Source organism: Misgurnus anguillicaudatus, chromosome 19, assembly GCF_027580225.2.
Source record: "Misgurnus anguillicaudatus chromosome 19, ASM2758022v2, whole genome shotgun sequence".
Taxonomy (NCBI): domain Eukaryota; kingdom Metazoa; phylum Chordata; class Actinopteri; order Cypriniformes; family Cobitidae; genus Misgurnus; species Misgurnus anguillicaudatus.
In genome coordinates this window covers 50691026-50710802 of record NC_073355.2, presented here as the reverse complement: position 1 = coordinate 50710802, position 19777 = coordinate 50691026, and the positions used below count along the sequence as shown (strand labels likewise).

Here is a 19777-nt window from a genome sequence, read left to right as displayed (position 1 = left end):
AGAACCGTCGCAGATCGAATTACCGATATTGCGCAAGACATTGAAGCAACACTGAAGGACACCTCGGCAAAATTCCAATTTTTCTCTCTGGCATGTGATGAAACAACAGACATAACAAATACCGCCCAACTAGCAATTTTTGTGCGTGGGATTACGGCGGAGTTTGACACGCGCGAGGAATTGCTGTCTTTGCAAGCCATGCACGGCACTACCAAAGGTGAGGATTTGTTTGAGCAAGTTATTTTGGCGATGAACAAATTTGAACTACCGTTTGAAAAGTTAAGTGGCCTCGCCACAGATGGAGCTCCGGCTATGCTTGGCCAGCAAAAGGGGTTAACTGCGTTTGTCAAAAAAGAAATGAGTCGTCTCGGTCTCGATCCAAGTGATTTAGTTGTATGCCACTGTATCATACATCAAGAAAGTCTGTGTGCACATTCCCTGAAGCTCAACAGTGTCATGACAACTGTTGTTTCCACAGTAAATTTCATCAAAAGCAGAGGACTAAACTGCCGCCAGTTCAAAGAGTTACTGAGTGATCTTGAGTCCGAGTATGGAGATCTGATTTACCATTGTGAGGTACGATGGCTGAGTCGCTCTGATATGCTCAATCGGTTTTACAAACTGAGGGAAGAAGTAAAACAATTCATGGAAAATAAGGGAAAACCTGTTGTGGAACTGAGTGACAGCAAGTGGCTGTGTGATTTGGCTTTCATGGTTGACATAACCACTTATCTTTCAGAGCTGAACGTCAAGCTCCAAGGTCCAAACCAGCTTCTCAGCTCTCTGCTTTCGAACGTAAAATCATTTGAAGCAAAATTAAAGCTGTGGCAAATGCAACTGGAAAAGGGAAACACTGTGCATTTTCCTACTCTTCAAGAACAAAAACCTGCAATGACAGCTGAATATGCTGGTGAGTGTGCAAAACTGCTTCAGGCGTTTGGCGAGAGGTTTCAGGACGTAAAAAGTAAACACAAAGAACTGAAGATATTTTCTACGCCATTTAATGTGGAGACATCTGATGTACCTGACAACCTACAACACGAAATAATTGAGCTGCAAAGCAATGATGAACTCAAAGCTAAGTACAACAACCTTCCTTTGCTTGACTTTTATAAACTTTATGTACGTTCTGAGGATTTTCCCATTCTGAGGAAACATGCGCTGAAGTTTGCATCTCTCTTTGGGACAACCTACTGCTGTGAGCAGTTCTTTTCAAAACTGACTCTTGCAAAAACTCGATTCCGCTCCAGACTGACTGACCCACACTTGGAAAACCAGCTGCGAGTAGCATCATCATCATTGCCATCTGACATCAAACGCCTAGCCAAAGAAAAGCAGTTCCAACCATCACATTAGAGAGGTTAGTGAAAAATGTGTTCTATAATTTAGTATGGCCCTTAAAGTATGTTACAAAAATCTAAATGGCCCTTGATAGGAAAAAGGTTCCCCACCCCTGATATAAACTCATAATTACTCCCGCTCGCGTTTGAATAACAGCAGGGAGACTCGCCCACCGTCTCACGGACCGTCCCCTCACAGTATTCAGGACAGAAGTGGTCGAAAGTGAACAAAAGAGACGGATTTAAATACCAGGTGTAAACGTAATGTGTGTCTCTCTAGTCCACTTGTGATCCGATCGATGAAAACACATCTTAATACCAAGTGTAAACAGCCCCTCTGTGCAGGCCAGTCAAGTTTCTGCACACTTGCTCTTTGCTTTCTGCACTGGTGCACAGTCATGTTGGAACAGGAAGGAGCCATCCCTAAACTTTTCCCACAAAGTTGGAGCATGAAATTGTCCAAAATGTCTTGGTATGATGAAGCATTAAGAGTTCCTTTCACTAGATGTGACTGGAACTGAATTCAATGATTTGGAGGGGTGTCCCAAAACTTTGGACAATATAGTGTATATCCAAAGGGAATATTTCATGTTTAACGATCAGACACTGAAGGGCAGAGCAGCTACACTGAGACAGCGGCAAATTTCAGAAGGATTTGTCGAGAGGATACTGCCGTCAGTGGTGAACGCAGCGCTGACGGCCCACTGATCACCCGAAACTCACATATCCAAATCATCAGAGAAAATTATAATATATGCTCTATCTTTACTAACTAACCACAGAATTAAAGTTTATTCTAGTGTTGTAGTTCTCGAGACCGGTCTCGGTCTTAAAGGTCTTGGTCTCGTCTTGGAATCGATTATTTTCTCAACTTCTCTGATGGCATACACACACACACACACACACACACACACACACACACGCACGCACAAAGACAAGAAATGCCTAATCATATGCATATTCCACATTTTATCATAAGTGTTTTAATGCAGTGACTTGCACTGGGGTCTTGGTCTTGACTTGGTCTCGGCCTGTCTTGGTCTTGACTTGGTCTCGGTTTAGGTGGTCTTGACTACAACACTAGTTTACTCATCAATATTTTCAACTAAAAAGCTACATTTTATGACACAGAAAGAGTAATATTTCAAATATTGTGCAGGTTTTAAGCTTTATTGTCGTTGACGTGAAATGCATTCTGAGAAACTTGTCTTTCATAAGTCCACACAAGTCACCTGATTCATCCTCGATAAAATGAGTGGATCAAGAACACATCCTGAGATGTTATGTGAACTTGACTTCATGTGAACTTGGAATTGCAACAGTACTTGGGCTGCGACTGATGACGTTTCACAAGAACACAAGTACAGACATTTTTGGCTTTTGTGCGCATGTAGACTTTTAGTAAGGATCCTCCAGACAGTTTTATTAATAAGATCTTTATAAACTCTGTTGCCATATCCACACTGTTGACACATGAATGGTTTCTATTGAGTGTGAAATCTTGCATGTATTTTAAGTGTAGCTTTTGTTTTGAAACTCTTTTTACACTCATGGCATGTGAACGGTTTCTCTTCAGTGTGAGTTCTCAAATGTACATTAAGGTTTGGTTTTGTCCTGAAACTCTTTCCACAGTGTTGACACAAGTATGGTTTCTCTTCAGTGTGAATTATCACGTGTGCATTAAGGTCACATTTCATCGTAAAACCCTTTCCACAGTGATGACAAATGAATGGTTTCTCTCCAGTGTGAATTCTCACATGTCTATTAAGGTCACGTTTCTTTCTAAAACTCTTTACACACAGATGACATGTGAACAGTTCTTCTCCAGTGTGAAGTGTCATGTGTGTCTTAAGATTACCTTTCCTTGTAAAACTCTTTTCACAGTGATGGCACACGTGTGGTTTCTGTCCGGTGTGAATCCTCATGTGTACGTTAAGGTGAGGTTTTGTTCTGAAACTCTTTCCACACAGATGACAAGTGTAAGGTTTCTCTCTAGTGTGAAGTCTGATGTGTATCTTAAGTTCACCTGTAGATAGAAAACTCTTGTCACAGTGATGGCACGTGTTTGGCTTTTCCCCACTGTGATTTTTTATGTGCTGGGTAAGGCCTGTTTGAAATGTGAAACTCTTTCCACACTGTTGACACTTGTAAGTTTTCTCTCCAGTGTGAACTCTTGAATGTTTCTTAAGTTCACTTGCAGTTGTAAAACTCTTTCCACAGTGATGGCACAGATGTGGTTTCTCTCCAGTGTGAATCCTCACATGTTCGTTAAGGTGCCATTTTGTTCTGAAACTCTTTCCACAATGTTGACATCTGAAAGGCTTTTCCCCCCTGTGAGCTTTCATGTGCTGGTTAAGGTTTGATTTAACGTTGAAACTCTTTCCACACTGTTGACATACATAAGGTTTCTCTCCAGTGTGAGACCTCATGTGTATCTTAAGGTAACTTGTATCTGGGAAACTCTTATCACAGTGGTGGCACACGTGTGGCCTTTCCCCACTGTGAGCTTTCATGTGCCGGATAAGGTTCGATTTAACGTTGAAACTCTTTCCACACTGTTGACATACATAAGGTTTCTCTCCAGTGTGAGACCTCATGTGTATCTTAAGGTTACTTGCAGATATAAAACTCCTTTCACACTCATGGCACGCGTGTGTTTTTTCTTTAATGTGACTTCTCACGTGAGTCTCAAGTTTACTTTTATCTCTGAAACTCTTTCCACACTGTTGACATGTGAAAGGTTTCTCTCCGGTGTGAGTCCTCATGTGTATCTTAAGTTCACTTGTATCTGGGAAACTCTTATCACAATGGTGGCACACGTGTGGCCTTTCCTCACTGTGAGCTTTCATGTGCCGGTTAAGGTTCGATTTAACGTTGAAACTCTTTCCACACTGTTGACATACATAAGGTTTCTCTCCAGTGTGAGACCTCATGTGTATCTTAAGGTAACTTGCAGATATAAAACTCATTTCACACTCATGGCACGCGTGTGGTTTTTCTTTAATGTGACTTCTCACATGAGTCTCAAGTTTACTTTTATCTCCGAAACTCTTGCCACAATGGTGGCACACGTGTGGCTTTTCCCCACTGTGAGCTTTTATGTGCCGGTTAAGGTTCGATTGAAAGGTGAAACTCTTTTCACATTGATGACATGTGAAAGGTTTCTCTCCAGTGTGAATCCTCATGTGTACTTTAAGGTTAACTTTTGTTCTGAAACTCTTTCCACACTGTTGACATGTGAAAGGTTTCTCCTCACTGTGAGTCCTCTTGTGATCTTCAGGGCGTTCATCTTCACTGAAACTATTTTCACACTTTATGTCTTCTGTCTTCAGAGTCTCTTTCTGTGAAACCTTATGGTTTATTTTTACAATCTGATGTTTCCCATCCACTTCAGCTTGACTCTCCTCTTTCACTTCCATCATATCTAAAATAAAGACAGTAAATAGTTCATATTGATAAACCAGAATGACAAAACACGTTTGAGATTGTCATGTATTCATGTTATTTTTAATGTGAAGTACATTATGTCATTTCTATTGTCAATTTCTGCTCTTAAAAAAAAAAGATCTTTTACAAAAAAGATGTAAGCCAATATGAAATAATTATTACTCAGTACTAAGGGTGTCACGATTTCGATTTTAAATTGAAATTGATCGAAATTAAAGGAATACTTCACCAATTTAGCATTCAGCTTTGTATCAGTAGAAACCTGGCAGTATTTCTGAATGAACGTGTTTCCCTCCCTCATGTCCCCGTGAGAGGAGAGATATCTGTATTCTGGTTGTCCAAAAAAGTCCTCCGATGACGCAAAATGACGATTTTTGCGTCATCGGAGGAGTTTTTGGCCAGAGGCAAAGACTACAGCCAGTATTAGGAGCTACTTCCGCATGTTTTCTCCCCGCCCATAGGGGTTGGACTGCGAGTCCATTCGGAAAAGCCCGAACCAAAACGAGAGTCAGCCATCTTTAATCTTCGCTAAGCTAAGCTAGCCTGGGTCTTGCTTTGTGGAGAAAGCCGAGTAAACAAACCACGACGGCTGAGTGTAGTTTTGAAAACGGATGGCAGAAGGGGATTTTGATGACCTGTTGCCCGAATCTGATGGTCGTGGTACCTGTACGAGCCGCAATACAACGAGGATCAGTTACGGATGATTGAGGAACAAGAGGCTGCCACCGCGGATGCTGTAGCCGAGGTGGGGCCGGTCTGGTGGTTTACGTGCTCTCGCTGTGCGCCTCGCTGTTGCTCAAATCTGATGGTCGTGGTACCTGTACGAGCCGCAATACAACGAGCAACAGTTACGGATGATCGAGAAACAGTTACGGATGAACGAGGAACAAGAGGCTGCAACCGCGGCTGCTGTAGCCGAGGTTGGGCCGGTCTGGTGGTTTACGTGCTCTCGTGTGCGCCTATGGACACCGAAAGAGAGTCATATTGCTGTCGCGAATTTCAGCGATAGCATTTTCTTCTTGAAGCCCGCAGGGAGAAACGGAGGCATGGGTATAAAGTGAGTATTTTGTTTTTCATGTCCGTCAGCTGAGCTATGGTTGTTATATTTACACCTATGTTAGCCTATTGTATGTGAAAAAAGCTTGCATTGCTAACATCGTGCTTACTGTTTTTCCTTACATCCTTGTCATTTCATGGAATGGGTTTTGCAAGGCGAAAGACTGGGGAAAGGACATCGACTTGTTTTACCTGCCTGTGTTCATTGTTCAGGACATCAGACGTAGATATCCAGCTCCTCACGGACATTATAGCGGCTATAAAGAAACGGATGAAGCTCTGGATCAGCTATGAGTGGGAGTTGTTTATGTTTTTTAATAAAAAGTTAAAACTCACATTTGTTGTGGTTCGTGTTATAGTCCTTATGTTGCTACATTAGAGTTTATAAAGAAACAGTGACTGCAATTTGAGGAAATTTCATTATGCAATGCATGCTATGTGCAGTGTATATAAATTTAAGCTCCAACCTGAAACAACATGTATCAGTAAGTTATGTAAGAGATAATCCACGGCTATTTGCCAAATTAAAGCTGTAACTGATGTGACAGTAAAATGACGTTATTTTCTTAAGTTACGGCAGGTTAGTTCTAGCACTCCGTCCACTTTAAATAATGTAGAGCCATTGGATTGCTTTTATTTGAATGAATTATCACATTTATTTAAATTCATTATTAAAAGACAGACAGACAGAGAGAGAGAGAGAGCACATTCCAGAAATGTGGTGCTGCGAATGAGACTGCTCTACCACCTATAGACTTTATTTTATATCGAGGCTGCTGGAGGATGCATGACCTGGAAGAGTGCAGAGAGGGAGCTGGAGTAAGAGCAGTGACCAAACTGCAAAGGTAAGTAGGGGCCGTTTCGTAATTAGCTTTATATGTTAGAACCAATGTTTTAAATTCTATACGTGCTTGTATCAGCAGACAATGTAAATCAAAGAGTACTGGAGTAATATGTTGACAAGTAGTTGTATGTGTCAAAAACGGGGCAGCTGAATTTTGTGTATATTGTAATTTTTCGATGGACCGATTTGGGAGACCTTGGGAGTCTGGTTGGACCAGGCTACAAAAGTAGAGCACATTGCAATAATCGAGCCTCGACGTAATAAAGGAATGAATAAGCCTCTCTGCATCTGGCAGCTGTAGAGATGGTCGTAATCTAGCGATATTTCTAAGATGGAAGAATGCCGTTTTTGAGACCACCTTAATATGAGCATCAAATATAAGTTCAGGGTCGAAAATAACTCCAAGATTGCGCACTTGAGAAGACAGTTTACTAAAGTCATTGACAGTAATCAGCTCAGAAATGTTAAGCATGAGTAAAGATGTTGGCTTGCCGACAAAAAGAAGTTCTGTTTTTGCCTGGTTGAGCTTAAGAAAATTGTCATGCATCCAGGCTTTTATCTCATCCAAGCAGGTGCTAAGGGCTATGACTGCAAGATTTGGATTAGGGTGCATGCTGATATAGATCTGCGTATCGTAAGCATAACAATGAAGCCCTAACCCAAACTTACAAATTATGTCACCCAGAGGCAGCATATAGATGTTGAATAAGATGGGACCAAGCACCGACCCTTGTGGGACACCCTGCTGGACTAGTGTTGGTAAAGATTTGTTTTACCCCAAAGACACAAACTGAAATCGATATGTGAGATAAGATGTAAACCATTCAAACAAAGTACCAGAAATTCCTGGCCATGCAGACAATCTTTCAAGAAGGACACCATGAGATATTGTGTCAAATGCTGCAGTGATGTCAAACAGTACTAAAATGCTACAGACACCCATATCAGCAGAAATGAGAAGATCATTTGTAACCCGGACTAGAGCAGTTTCAGTACTATGACCTGATCTGAATCCGGACTGAAATGATTCTAGGAGATTGTTGATGGCTATGCTCAGTAATGGCAATGAACATAACCTCTATATCTATCTATCTATCTATCTATCAATCTATCCATCTATATCTATATATCTATATATCTATATATCTATATATCTATATCTATATATCTATATCTATATCTATATCTATATCTATATATATATATATATATATATATATATATATATATATATATATATATAGATAGATATAGATATAGATATAGATATAGATATGAAGAGTTTGGTTCCAAAACGCAATAAATCCATTTTGACTAATTTTGGTAAAACGTGTTTTCTATACCAAGAAAGTGACAATATGAAAACCACTATTTTCAGTTACAAACTTTCACAAAGCATCTTTAGGTTATAAAAACATAAAAAATTCAAATCCATAACTTGCTTTTCAAAGATTTATTATAAAAACTGATTATTTTTTCCACAAAATGCAATAAATCCATGACAAGTTTTTATTAAAAATGCTATAAATCTATTGAATCAATCGCCTATATAAATGTGCATTCATCTTTGCCATGTTATATTCATTTAGTTGACTAGTTGTACACACTAATTAAAAATATAAACATTATTGTCATTAATCAAAACACTTACTTTGTGATATTAAGAAGTCATCGGTTATACTTGACGTCCTGGCTTAACGTTTTTCAAAGCGATCAGTTGTAAAATGTTTTGGTCCTGCTCGATTTTCGTTGACTTTGAGTAAAATTATGGAAAGTTTTTCATAAGATCCTCTGGGGTCAATGTGTTAGCATGACAGTAACTTGATGCTGTCAGCCCGGCCAAACAAGCACCGGTCTCCCGAGTTCCTCTGCGTAAATTATTACATGTTGATGGCTTACGTTTCTTTCCCGTCACAGAAAACCATCACAGGTTTATCAATGCTATTAAGGATTATTTTGTTTTTGTTTGTTTGGTGATCACGAAGTACAAAGTAGATGAGGAAAACTAGGACTCCGTGTACTCAGCGCGCCGCCATTCTTTGTTTACACTGCGTGAGGTGCGCTGTAATCTGTGGAGGAGTGGATTTATGGCAGTCTGTAGAAAAGGGGGAGTGGCGTTTATTGCATTTTGGGAAAAAAGGGAGAAAAGATGACAGAATAACACTGCGGAAATTGGATTTTGCATAAAATTAAGAATTTACTTTATAATACTGACCTGATATAATACTGATTCTGGCAGTAACTCATTTTTTTCAAAAATGGCGTTTATTGGGTTTTGGAACCAAACTCTTCATATATAGATAGATATAGATGGATATATATCTATATGTATATATGAAGAGTTTTGTTGCAAACCGAAATAACCACCGTTTTTTAAATTCAGAAATCTAATTTTTTGGTTGTGCATTCCAATTAATTTCAATTCAACTTCAGTTAGTTTGTTTTGATTTAACCCTTCATAACTTAAAAAATACAGCTAAGTAGCACAATAAAACAAAATAATAACATGATAACAGAATAATAAACATGTTTTGACAAAAATGTTAAAACGGATTTATCTCGTTTTGCAACGAAACTCTTCATATATATATATATACACACTGCATATACCTAACCCTAACCTATATATAAACATGATAACAAACAGACACACGTTCTTTATTTGTTTACGGTTAGTTTGTTTAATAGCAGATGCTGACAAGTTTGTGTTGTGAACGTGAAAATAAAAACACCGTTAACTGTCAGAAAAACATCTGTGTGTGTGTGTTTGAGATTTTCTCTCAAATGACACATTATGTGATGTTAATGTACCCAATGGAGGACTGAGATAGGCTGCTTTACTTTAACCTAGGTTTTACGTATATAAGCAGAACAGTTAAATTAAAAAAATTAAAATAATTTTGAAGGTGAATCGAAATGCCAGAAACAACTGCTTTTATTATTTGAGATTTGAATTCATTTGATAGTGGTACGTACAGTATCCATAAGAGCATTTTTTGTTCATCCATTGTTTGAGTCATAATTTGTTATTTATCCTTTAACATTATTTGTAGCATTTTTGTGTGTGTAATTTATTACAGTGTATCATTAAAGTCATATTTGCTTATTGGAGTGACTAACTATAAAAGCTTTTTTGTGTGTGGCAAACTCAATCTCGCCTATACAGCAACCGAAGGGGTTGAGCCGGCCCTGCATTTAGGTGAGATAATTAAAAAAGAAGTGTCTAAAAATGACAACACACACACACCTACCTTGAAATGAAAACAGAATTACATCAAGTCATGTAAGTTTTGATGATAAACTTGGATAAATATATTTGATCTATGGTATTATGGTTTTAGCAAATACCAAAATGTGTTTATACAGTAGCCAGTAAATCAAAATGTAAGCTGGTATTATTATAATTACTAAAATAATGTTTATTATGCTTTTCTGTTTCTTAATGAAAGAATCAATTAAAGTTCTACTTTCAATAAATCAGTCAAGACGTCATTTAAAAAAAATATTATCTTGCTGTCCACTTATGACCAAACAAAATGTTTGTGTTTGTATGTGATATAAATTTCCCTAAATTTCCAAATAATTCTTATAAATTCCTATTAAGTTTGTATTATATTTCAATTTGGAATATTTCCAAAATTCCCCAGATTAAGTTCCAAAAGAAAGTTTCTGAAAATATCTTGGAAACTTTCCACCCCTTTGCAACCCTATCTGTGAATAATTTTGATAATATTAAATATAGTGTTGATCACACTAGTCTAATTTAATGTTGAATTAGGAAATTTGTTTTAAATTGCTTTCATTCTGTACAAAATGAAACAGAGTCACACTTGTTGTGGTGATCCCGGTCAAAAATGATCGGCCATTTAAAGTGAAGGTGGAAGATCACAAAATTGACAGAAATTTATGTTACAATTGTGCCTAACAAATCCAAGTCGTTAAATTTACCTATTTAAGAACAAACCAAAATAAAAAACGCTGTGACAAAATGACAAAACTTTGTGTGAGCTCATGTAAATGATGCATGCATCTAATGCATTTACTGAATGTATGCACATGAAAGACAATAGCCTATTTCATGTGCCTTGTTAATGGGTGCTTTGCATTTAAAACAGACAGTGCTTGTGTGGACATCTTTTGGCATCTCTTCCTTTTCTCTTTTCTGTCTGAGACATTAGAAGACCTTGATTATAAACTACTTTCTGAAGGCCGGTCATTTATGACAAGAAACACTTAAAGTGCAACAAGGTGGGGGGGAGGAGAATCCCAAAAGTGAAGTCTTCGTAAACAAAGTCAATAAATTTCAGTGAGATGCAATAACATAATAAAGATAAAGATTGAAACAAACACCAACCTATTTGTTCCTCAGTATCTTCATTCTTTATTCTGCATGGTTGTGGATCTGTCATCTTCTCAAGCTCCTCTTTCACCAGCATCAACATTATATCATGAAGATTTCAGTTGTCACACATGGAGTGATTTCTCTGTGTGTTTGACTCCAGCATTTATTGGTGGATTGTTGTAGGAGGAGCTTCACTGAAGGTCTCAATCAGTTTATTGGTGTGGCTGGAGATTTTAAAAGAGGCTTTGTCAGTAAAACATTCATAGAGGTATCTGTTTCAGTATTTAATCTGTCCAGTTTATGTCAGATACACAAACAATTCCCTATATAAAAATATCAACATAAAAAAATCTCATTACTTCCAACTTGATTATATTTAGTTTTTATTATTATTTTTGTATTATTTGTAATATATTTATATTTAAGTTCAAATTTTTTTTCAGATCTTAAGAGATCACTGTAATGAATTGGGTGTAAATGTGAACTATCAGTCTGGAATAATGAGATTTATCAACAGCTCTATTAACACTGATGTGACTGAAACTAAAACATTTCATTTAGACTGATTGGTCTGTTAACAGCTCTATTAGCACTATTGAGTGTTTTTTCACTGTGAGATTATTTGCACAAATGAAACAAACCTTTCATGAAAAGAGACAAAACCATGATTTCATTCTCCATAAATATGAACTTAACATAAATGTCTACATTTTTTCTTTCCAGTCAATCCAGAGCTATCATCTGAAGATCAAAGTGACGCTTGTGTTGAGCAATGCGTGTGATGGAGAAACTACTTACAAAATGTGTTTTTATAAAAAATTATCTGTAGGTCTGTATAAGTCTTTAAAAACTTAACATGTCTTTATCTTTACAGAATAAAACTAAAATAAGAGCCTCATGCAAAGCATTCTGGGAACCTCATCAAGCTTTTTCTGTTTTTTTCATTCAGATTTTGGTTTCCAGAATGCTTTGCATGAGGCTCTTATTTTATAGTTTTATTCTGTAAAGACAAAGACTTGTTAATGGTGATTTAACATTGAACAAACTGTTGCAAGTAAATAACAAATTTAAATCTACAGTAAGTTACTGGCAAACAGCAGACAATAATACTGTAATTTCTACAGACATTTTAACAGTGTTAAAATAAGTAAATAAACATGTTAAGCACTTTATTCACTTTTATTAGTACAATGCTATTTTTTGAACACAACTATTAATGCTAAGATAACAGTGTTCTGTGTCCCGAACAGATTCAAAGCATATGACAATCATTTTAGTGGTCATACAGTTATAACTTTTATTACTGGGGTCATCATCACATGTAATCGATAATCAAGAAAAAACATTTGTAAAATGATCTGATGTAAATAAAAACAGTCATGAAATATCAGAATAAAAAATAACACGGCATATGTTTTTAACTATTTGAAGAGGGTCTGGGATCATATAGACCCATAAAAGACCATGAAACAGAAGCGCAGTAATAAAGCAGTGCTTGACACATCAGAACTGTTTTCACAATCGAAACACATAACATCTCTTGTTGAATATATCTGAAAAATTCAACATGTTAAAAATCCTGATATGTGGGGGAAACCTTGAGGACAAGCGAACATGTACACTGTAGTCATGTGAAACAAAATGATAACCAATCAGATGAAAGACGAAACAATAACAGCTGCAGTTATGGCGCAGCAGGAACAGTCCAAAGTGAGGTGCAGTCCACAGTATTAATGACATTTCTTAATTGAGCGTTGTCGCGGCAAACAAGCAAATTTTTATCTTTTTAAATTTTAACTTTGCAGAAAAACGTGCCGCATTAACCAATCAGGAGCTTGCACTTGTAGTGACGTGATTACAGAAAGCGAGCAGAGTCACAGACGCCCCTCCAATTAGAGGTCTGCGCGGGACACAATTTTCAGTCCCGCTCCCGCAATGTTCAGTCCCACTCCCGCCCGCTCCCGCAAAGACTTCTAATTTTTAGTCCCGCTCCCGCCCGCATCTGTGATATTTTGTCCCGCTCCTGCCCGCAGGCAGGATGGATGGGTGTTTACTTTCTGTCTCAGGAAAGGTCTTAAAAAAACGTGCGTGCACATATAATTCCTTACCAATACATGGTAACAGGCCCAGATGGCTAATCGGACAAGGAGAATTCCTGATGGGCCGGTCTGTTTTTTGGCAACGAGGCCGGTTGTTGTCATGCCACCAGGTTGAAGGTTGCTGTCATAGGTTGCCTGCATTCACAGCAGCCCCACCACTTTATGCCCAAATTGATTGTGTCATGAGTCCCGACCACTTATTGGAAGAATTTTTGCATTCGAGTCCATTAACTTAACATCTAAAATGAACGGAGAACGCACTGAATTTCTTCTTCTTTTCAAAGCGTTCGCCTGTAAATACGAATTTTGTTTCAGACGCGTCTATATTTGAGTGCGCTTGCCGCGCATCAAGATTTAAAATATGCAAACGGTCTCTAAAAAGAAAAGGATATACAAATCGTAATTTTTTAAGTCATAGATGTAACAATGAATCGTCTGTGAATCGTCATAAATCGTCTATTGCAAGAGTATCAAAAATCTATTTGATGCAAAACTCATCAGTTTATTGGAAAATAAAGTAAGTTTCATATATGATGTTAAGTAAAAAAATCCACTATATTAATTATTTTTGGACACAAAGAATGCGTATCTTACGACGTTATTTACCTATATACATGAATAATATGATATAATTACTAATACAAAAATTAAAAAGATTTGATAAAGCTTTGATCAATCTTGCTTATGTATTAGGGTTTGCAAACTTTTTCAACCCAACAGGTAATCTCAAGACCCACCATTTAAAAAAATTGAAACAAACACATTTATTTCCTTTCAGTAGTTTTTGAATAAGTTTAATTGAATAATATTTTAAAAAGTTCTGAATTTATATATAAATTTCATAGCGTGGCCAATTAAAATACACTTGGCGAATAGAGCAATAAAATACAGCGTCTTTTAAAAATAAGCTGCTGTCAGAGCAAGTGTAATTGCAGCATTTACACGCTCCTCTGCTCTGATCTCTTTTTCCAAATTGTTCTTTAAAGTCAGAATGTAAAAATAACATGGAGACTTAACTTACATTCTTACAAAGATGTGTTGGATTTAGGGATATGCAGGTGAGGATTTTTTTCACCTTCTGAATCTACAACCCCAAAACAGAAAAAGTTGGGACACAGCAGAAACTGTGAGCAAAAAAGGAATGGACCAATCCACAAATCTCACAAACCCACATTTCATTCACAGTAGAACATAGACAACATATCAAATGTTGAAAGTAAGACACCCTGAAATGTCATGCCAAACATCGGCTCACCCCGGATTCCATGAGAGCCACACATTCCAAAAAAAAGTTGGGACAGGTAGCAACAAGAGGCCAGAAAATGTAAATGTACATATAAGGAACAGTTGAAAGACCAATTTGCAACTTATTAGGTCAATTGGCAACATGATTGGGTATAAAAAGAGCCTCTCAGAGTGGCAGTGTCTCTCAGAGGTCAAGATGGGCAGAGAATCACCAATTCCCCCAATGCTGCAGTGAAAAATAGTTTTCTGAGTTTCTCCGAGAAAAATTGCAATGAGATTGAAGTTATCATCATCTGCAGTGCATAATACCATTCAAAGATTCAGAGAATCTGGAACAATCTCTGTGCGTAAGGGTCAAGACCGGAAAACCATACCGGATGCCCGTGATCTTCGGGCCCTAAGACAGCACTGCATCACTTACAGGAATGCTACTGTAATGGAAATCACAACATGGACTCTGGAATACTTCCAGAAAACATTGTCAGTGAACACAATCTACCGTGTCATTCGCTGTTGCCAGCTAAAACCCTGTAGGTCAAAAAAGAAGCCATATCTAAACATGATCCAGAAGCACAGGCGTTTTCCCTGGGCAACGCTAATTTAAAATGGACTTTGGCAAAGTGGAAAACTGTTCTGTGGTCCAACGAATCAAAATTTGAAGTTCTTTTTGAAAAACTGGGATGCCATTTCATACGGACTAAAGAGGACAAGGACAACCCAAGTTGTTATTAGCGCTCAGTTCAGAAGCCTGCATCTCTGATGGTTTGGGGTTGCATGAGTACGTGTGTCATGGGCAGCTTACACATCTGGAAAGGCACCATCAATGCTGAAAGGTTTATTCAAGTTCTAGATACATATGATCCCATTCAGACGTCGTCTCTTTCAGGGAAGACCTTGCATTTTCCAACATGACAATGCCAGACCACATACTGCATCAATTACAAAGTCAAGACTGCGTAGAAGAAGGATCTGAGTACTGAAATGGCCAGCCTGCAGTCCAGATCTTTCACCCATAGAAAAGATTTGGTGCATCATAAAGAGGAAGATGCGACAAAGAAGACCTAAGACAGTTGAGCAACTAGAAGCCTGTTTTAGACAAGAATGGGACAACATTCCTATTCCTAAACATTGGTCCTCTTCCAGCTGTTCCTTGTATGTACATTTAACTTCTATGGCCTCCCACTGCTACCTGTCCCAACCCCCCCTGGAATGTGCAGCTCCCATCAAATCACAAATGAGCCAACACTTGGCATGACACCTCAAAATATCTCACTCTCAACACCCGACACGTCATCTATATACCACTGTGAACAAAATATAAGTTTATGAGATTTGTAAATTATTCCATTCCTTTTTTACTCACAATTTCTACTGTGTCCCAACTTTTTCTGTTTTGGGGTTGTATTAAACACACCGCATATTTTAAACGAAAATATATTTGGCAAAGACGTTTAAAATCTTACCCAGTAGGCTACATTTGATATTTATCATTAGATTATTAAATATTTCCATTTATTAATAAAATAAATTTGTTAAATGTTTGTTCATTATTATTCATTATATATATCAGGGGCGGAGTGGGACCAAAAAATCTACCGGGAAATTTCGTATACCACCGGCCCTCCGTGGTAAAAAAAAAGGTCTTGTATTTGTAGTAAAACGGTAATACAAATCGCAATCAAGCTGCAAAAAAAAAAAAAAAAAAATCATAATAATAATAAAATCATCAAATCATGGATAATTTCCCTAAATGAGTAACTTTACAAAATGATACCTGTTTGAAAGACGGAGATGCGGACCTGTCAATCAGCTATTACATAACAGAGCGAGGCCAGAGATGAACGTGCTCATAAACGGGAGTAATATGGAATACTTTCTTTACATCTTTGAAAAACTGTAAGAATTTTTCCTTTAAATATCATTTTTGTCATATAAAGTTTTGAGAGATAATAATGTTTTTTTTCCACTGTGATTGCTCATTTATTTTAACGCGTTTACCTCGCGCATTTACCTCAAGAGTTTATTTCAGTTATTTTGCTGTTTTTCCTGTAATAATAATACAATTTACATGCCAATCCTACTTCCTTGTCTTTTATTCATTTCATTATGCTGTTATATTAAGTTATGTGGATATTTATTGCCATAAAAGACGTTAATTGCCGTTATATACTCTCGACTAATATTCAAATCATAGGCGGAATAATGTGTGCATCTTTGAATAACTGTAAGAATACAGTTAATCCTTAAAAATAATTTTTGTCAAAGTTTTGAGAAATAATAATGTTGTGAGGATATATATTGCCATATTGCAGTTGAATACTCTCGTTTATAATATGAATTATATTCACATCAAGCCGCCAGACGGGGTTGCTATAACTCGCAATGTATAACTATTATCAGAGCGACCCTTGCAGCCTCAAAATCAACACCAATAAAATAGTATGCTTACAATGACAATCTCACTTATATTAAACAGTTTGTTTTATTAAAAAAACGAATTCGACGGATGCTATCTGCGTTATAACGAATAAATGAAAGACATAATTTTCCATTATTACGAATGCTTAGTATTTTTTTGTTAAAACAGAACAACAATAAATTAGTAAAATGACTTGCTTATTAAACAGAACGTTTAACAAAAACTAATAGACAGAAAACATTTACCCATCTTTTAACATAAATAAATCTGAAGTTTTGTAATGTTAACTTATTTTTAATTTGCGGGAGTGCAGCGTATCATCCCTCCCGCCCGCACCCGCAAGTGCATCTCTATCATCCCGCCCGCTCCCGCCATGACCTTTCAAAATTTGTCCCGCGCCGCACTGTTTTGCATCGGGACCCGCGGGACTCCCGCGGGACTCCCGCGGGGGTGCAGACCTCTACCTCCAATGACACGAATTTCTGAAAGTCTCGATGACTAGAATTTCACACGCGAATGAAGCGAGTAAACTCAAAGAGGCGGTTTCCCTGGCAGGGATTATCTTAATCCAGGACTAGGTCTTAGTTTAATTAGGAAATATAACTTTTTTTAAATGGTTTGCATTTATATTGCACTTTTAACAGACCTTTGGCCATCCAAAGCGCTTTACAAGTTGCCTCACATTCACCCATTCACTCACAAATTCATTCACCGACAGGTGTGTCAGCCATGTAAGGTGCAATCCAGCTCGTCGGGAGCAGCTGGGGTTAGGTCTCTTGCTCAAGGACACCTCAACACTTGGTCCGGTGGAGCCTGGGATTGAACCACCAACCTTCCGGTTTGTAGACAACCGACATGAACCAATACATGCATTTTGAGACAAAACAAAGGGCTCTGATGTATTTTAAGATATGTAAGTGCAAGTTGTTTTCAGTTTGGACAGCTCTTAAAAACGTTTTAGTCTAAGACGAGTCCAATCCCGGTCCGGGAAACCGCACCATAATGTTCAAGCGGGAAACTAGACCCGGTAGACGCGATTTTGAAGCCTCAAACGCGGCTGGTGTGAACTCACGGTAAGACTTTACATATCCACTTATGACCACTCGTGTGTATCTTCTGATTCAATGTCATAATAAACTCATCACGGCACAGAAGAGTTGAATGGCTTTTCTTCAGAATGTAAGCGCTGGTGATTTCTAAGACTTGATTTCCACGTAAAACTCTTTCCACACTGAGGACATGCAAACGGTTTCTCTCCAGTGTGAAGTCTCATGTGAGTCTCAAGGTTAGCTTTTGTTCTGAAACTCTTTCCACACTGAAGACATGTGAACGGTTTCTCTCCAGTGTGAAGTCTCATGTGAATCTCAAGGTTAGTTCTATCTCTGAAACCCTTTCCACACTGAGGACATGTGTAAGGTTTCTCTCCAGTGTGAATTCTCATGTGAACCGCAAGGTTACTTCTATCTCTGAAACCCTTTCCACACTGAAGACATGTGAACGGTTTCACTTCAGTGTGAGTCCTCATGTGTTTCTTAAGGTAACTTGTAGATGTAAAAGTCTTTCCACACTCTTGGCACGCATGTGGTTTCTCTCCACTGTGAATTTTCACATGTCTCGTAATGTCACTTGAAGATTTAAAACTCTTTCCACACTGTTGACACGTGTAGGGTTTCTCTCCAGTGTGAATTCTCATGTGATTCTTAAGGCTAGCTTCAACTGTGAAACTATTTCCACAAAGATGACACGTGTATGGTTTCTCTCCACTGTGAATTCTCAGGTGAGCCTCGAGTTTACTTTTAGATATTAAACTCTTTCCACACTGTTGACATGCGAAAGGTTTCTCTTCACTGTGAGTCCTCTTGTGATCTTCAGGGCGTTCATCTTCACTGAAACTATTTTCACACTTTATGTCTTCTGTCTTCAGAGTTTCTTTCTGTGAAACATTATGGATTATTTTTACAATCTGATGTTTCTCATCCACTTCAGCTTGACTCTCATTTTTCACTTCTATCATATCTAAAATAAAGACAGCAAATCGTTAAAATTGATAAACCAGATTGACAAAACACTTTTAAGATTGTATGACAAAAGCAACATGGCATGGGTCTGTTATGTGTTATTTTTCATGTGAAGTACATTATATCATTTCTATTGTCAATGTCTGCTCTTGCAGTTTAATACTAGTAGAGCATTGCATGGAGATCACAGTCATTCAATCCACTGAAGGTTGCTTTGAAACATCAGGTAAAGAGTTTTATCCAATCTAATTCTACTGAATCTATTATAGATGCAGAAAGTTATCATCTCATGGATTTTAGTTTATTTTCCCCTCATGTTTCTCAATGTTTTTATGATTATTCCTTAACCATCAATAATAAAGATTGAAAAATAGACACCAACCTATTTGTTCCTCAGTATCTTCATCCTTTATTCTGCATGGTTGTGGATCTCTCATCTTCTCAAGCTCCTCTTTCACCAGCATCAACATTATGTCATGAAGATTTCAGTTGTCACACATGGAGTGATTTCACTGTGTGTTTGACTCCAGCATTAATTGGTGGATTGTTGTAGGAGGAGCTTCACTTAAGGTCTCAATCACTTTATGGGTGTGGCTGGGGATTTTAGAGAGGCTTTGTCAGTTAACAATCATAGAGGTAGGGGTGCACCGAAAATTTTCAGCCGAAAATGGCATTATCGGTTTTGGGCTGAAAAAAAAAACGCTAAAAATGAATATCACCCCAATCCTTGAGCAAGCGCTTCGGTTTCCCCCTCCTTTCAGAACGTTCCCTGTAGGTTATTTTTAGGTTTCATTTTATAACCTAAAGTGAACCCTCCCAGAATATTCCCTGTAGGTTATATAATATAACAAAAAAAAAACGTTTATAATGGATGGCCTTTACTAACTGTGCCTTCACACCGCCACGGGTGAGGGCGTCAAAGTAGCCGGAAGTAATTTATTTTTAAGGAGAGCCGGCGTCGAGCGTC

At 37.8% G+C, this 19777-nt stretch overlaps 3 protein-coding genes across 3 annotated transcripts in view; 2 read left to right on the top strand and 1 right to left on the bottom strand.

The window, feature by feature from the left end:
* The window catches only part of LOC129422851 (uncharacterized), a 469570-nt gene that overhangs the window by 220740 nt on the left and 229053 nt on the right, over positions 1-19777 (top strand). The window lies entirely within an intron of this gene.
* LOC129422214 (uncharacterized) overlaps positions 1-19777 on the top strand; it is a 240539-nt gene that overhangs the window by 69886 nt on the left and 150876 nt on the right. The gene's annotated exons all lie outside the window — the stretch shown is intronic.
* LOC129422232 (uncharacterized) lies at positions 1439-18808 on the bottom strand. The gene is made up of 3 exons (XM_073857938.1): positions 17938-18808; positions 5640-5746; positions 1439-4764 (listed from the first exon to the last, which is right to left on the bottom strand). Exons 1-3 carry the CDS (start codon positions 18804-18806, stop codon positions 2825-2827), a joined length of 2916 nt encoding a protein of 971 aa, XP_073714039.1. The 5' UTR covers positions 18807-18808; the 3' UTR covers positions 1439-2824.

Excerpts from the sequence above, each read along its gene's own strand:
- LOC129422232 (XM_073857938.1), bottom strand. The coding sequence starts at position 18,806 with ATGATAGAAGTGAAAAATGAGAGTCAAGCTGAAGTGGATGAGAAACAT. Across the intron at positions 5,747-17,937 it reads CCATTCAACTCTTCTGTGCC|GCGCACACGAGAGCACGTAA; the intron begins GTGATGAGTTTA and ends CGGTGTCCATAG. Across the intron at positions 4,765-5,639 it reads TAACTGTTTCTCGATCATCC|ATATGATGGAAGTGAAAGAG; the intron begins GTAACTGTTGCT and ends TCTTTATTTTAG.